Genomic DNA, 3,366 nt, shown 5'->3' with positions numbered 1-3,366 from the left:
GATCTTCGAAAAGAAAAGAAGAAGAAAGGGCTACCCGGAAGTTTGTCGCACAATGCTGATGGTGCTGACGGTTCTTTTCATGTGTCATAACAAAACCTTCTCTCCTTCATAATAGCTAAAGAATGTTAAGGTGTTCATGCAGCGCTAACCATGTGTGACTGCGTGGTAAAGAGCAGGCCGGCGGAGTGATGGAGAGACCGCAGTTAGCTTCTCTGTGTCCGCGGAGAGTCCTCTGATGCACCATGATCCCTGTGCCTCTGCTGGTGTGTGTGATGGGAGTGTGGTGTGCTGTCTACCTCGCCGACACACTGCTCAGGGTGAGTAGATGTTCTTGTTTTAGCTGTTCGATAAACTGTCAGCTAACTAACCTATATAATAGACGACGCTGAAGTTGGCTTCCTATTCGCAGCTTCCGAGGCGGCGGTTAAGGGGAAATTTAAGGGAAACTTGTACAAGACCACTTAGAACAGGTCCATATCCAAAACCACTGTAACTAGATGTGCCAAATATGGCCTAAATTATTCCAGAGAAGCTTAAGATTCTTAAAACCAGTTTGTGAAAATGCAATAAAGGGAGATTTGACTGTTTCTTTTCATGTAGCCTACTTAGAACAGGTCCAGATCCAAAACCACTGTACCTAGTAAAGCCCGACCGATTTTAAGGCCGATACCAATATTTGGTTATTTAAAAATCCGAAATGCCGATATATATATATATATATATATAAAATCCAGAAATGCATTGCAAAACAGATTTCCCTAACATTAGTTATTTTAAGTTATTTATTATTATTTAGTTCTCACTAAAATAATATGAATCTCCCTTCATTGTATTTTCACAAATAGAATAAATTTCTCACAAATCTGACACTGTGTTTTTAAGAATCTTTAGCCTCTCTGGGGTAATTTGGTACAGATTTGTCAAGTCTTGGTACAGTGGTTTTGGATCTGGACCTGTTCTAATATTTCCCTTAAATTTCCCCTTAACTGCTGAATTGGAAGCTGCGAATGGGATGCCAACAAAGACGTTAGGCCGTTTCAGCAGCCAGCTGTTTACAGCCTCACGACATGTGATGTAGTGCTGTATCCCCCGCTTTTTGGCTGGACCGGAGGATGCAGCCCTAGGACCTCGAAATGCTGCCCCTGTTACTGAGTGATGTTCCTGTAGCTGTAATATTCTAGCGTTAAGCTCGACTGCAGGGTAACTAGACACAGTGTTATCTTAAGTACCACCGGTTAGCAAAACATAAAGGCTGCGCCCCCTTTGAGGGGATGGGAAACATAAGATCCATCAGATGTCAGTGCAGTTTAACATATGATAAAGGGTTGAGATAATGATGAAGACTTTAAAGATGACGAGTCCAAAGATTTCAGACCATTTGCAGCTTTATTCAAACAGTAAACAAACTTTCATGACACAGTGAGCCGACTCTGTGTACACACAAATGTCAATATAAGAGTGACCCATGACCATCAGAATAATTTTGTTTCTTATAGTGTTCTTGTCCTGCACTGGTCAGTTGATCTATTTCTGTGAGACAGGGTCACCTTTGACACAACTCTTTATTTGTGAGACACTCCTAATAGCTTACACATTCTGATCTATTCCTGCAACCTAGTGTCCACTTCATGCTGACTCTGCCCTAAAAGCTCCCTCTCAATGGTTTACTGCATTTTAACTTTTACATGCAAGATATCAACCTATCAACATGTTTGGATCTTAAAGAATGGGAGGACTTAAGAGACCGATTTGGGCTTCAGTAGAAAGGGGAGGAGGGACTGAGAAGTTGTCGATGTTCAAATCTTTTGAATAAGTCGTGGATCTTCACAGTCCTGCCTACAGCACCTTTAACAATCAAATTAAAGGGATCATAACAAACATATGTCAATGTTAAATATTATCATGAAGATATATATCATGATCAGATGTTTTACACTCTCAAATATCAATACCAATATTATTGGTATTGGTGTCAAAAATCCACGATCGATCAGGCTCTCGTCACACAACCTAACACACACTCGCTTCCAGGATTGCATTGTGTTGGGTATTGCACTCTTGATAACGTTTTCCATCGACTCCCGCAGTCGTCCGTGACTCATCGGATCAGCTACGAGTCGTGGTTGGCGAGTCGAGGGCTGATGTTGTCTCCTTTCCACCTGAGATGGCAGACCACCATGTTCAACCGTCTGTTTGCGTACTGCGCCCGCATCAACCCCCGAGCCCAATACCTGTGGTGAGGACTACTGTTTAATTAATACCTCAAACTGTTCCTGCATCATCTGCACTCTCCTCGTCCAGTCTACCATGTTCCTGCTCTTAAAAGACCCACAAACAAAACTCCCCCATCTTTTTGGAAGATTTCCCAGTTGGCCAACTTAAGCTCATTGGTTGTTAATGATTTAGTATAATGCACTTTATTAAGTTTTTATAAAGTTTTTTTTATTTTTTTATACAAGCACACACTTAGAACAAAGTTGAGACAGTATGTTAAACGGATTCGACAGGGGAGGTAAGAAGCTCTAGTCCAACACAGTGGTTTGCCTCTGAAATTTAGAATAACATCTAAACATTTTGTATAAAAACGTACAAAAAAAATATAAATTGACAAAATATAAATGCAAATTAATACAAACAAAGACACAAAATAAACAGAATGTAATAAAGTTGTTATGTGATTAGTGACTGATGTGTAATTACTTTTTTTGGGGGGGTTTAAGGATATTTGTTGAATAAAATAAAAAACTATTGTAATAAAGTTATTGATATAAATATTGTTTCACAACCAGTATCAATGCCAAAGTACTTTCGTTGGCAGGATTTGATTAGTACCCAGTCGTATATGAAAGACATGTCAATTTCCCTGTCCAAATTACACACGTAGTACAAGTCCAAATATCACTCAGTTACTTGGCATTTAGCTGTCAAAGCTCTTTCATTTTAACACTGATGGCGTCTTGTTAGTGGCCAGCTGTCACTATCACTCAACATAATACTCGCTGCAGTGATGATTTTTGTTATTTTTTTTCTCTTCTCATCACTTAATGGACAAGTGGGCCAGTCTTCCAACATCTTTATCATCTTTTACAGTCTGGCTTTGTGCGGTGTAGTATTTCTTTTTTGCACTTTGTCACAAACCGGCTCAAAGCATGAGACAAAGAGGGGAGTCCAGACAGGTTAGAGTGCCGATGAAAGCTGTATTGATAAATAAACATAATAACTAGTTACAAAAGACATGAGGTGTGGTGAGTAAAGAGTCTCAGTGGTGTGTGTAGGGAATGGATGAGTAAGGAAGGACAACAGAAGTGTCAAAATGAACCAATAACCAGGAGATGTGGCTCCTAGGAGAAAGAGACAAACACAACG

The 3,366-nt window shown here is 39.9% G+C and overlaps 1 protein-coding gene across 1 annotated transcript in view; it reads left to right on the top strand.

Moving 5' to 3' along the window:
• mbtps2 (membrane-bound transcription factor peptidase, site 2) overlaps positions 1-3,366 on the top strand; it is a 16,731-nt gene continuing 13,365 nt past the window's right edge. Inside the window, exons 1-2 of the mRNA XM_032503442.1 lie at positions 1-317; positions 2,088-2,236. Of these exons, the coding sequence (XP_032359333.1) occupies positions 243-317; positions 2,088-2,236 (224 nt within the window). The 5' untranslated portion in view covers positions 1-242. The remainder of the gene's footprint in view (positions 318-2,087; positions 2,237-3,366) is intronic.

The sequence above is a fragment of the Etheostoma spectabile genome, chromosome 22 (genome assembly GCF_008692095.1).
Source record: "Etheostoma spectabile isolate EspeVRDwgs_2016 chromosome 22, UIUC_Espe_1.0, whole genome shotgun sequence".
Taxonomy (NCBI): Eukaryota; Metazoa; Chordata; class Actinopteri; order Perciformes; family Percidae; genus Etheostoma; species Etheostoma spectabile.
The sequence above is the reverse complement of the archived record's forward strand: the minus strand, read 5'-3'. Positions and strand labels throughout refer to the sequence as shown.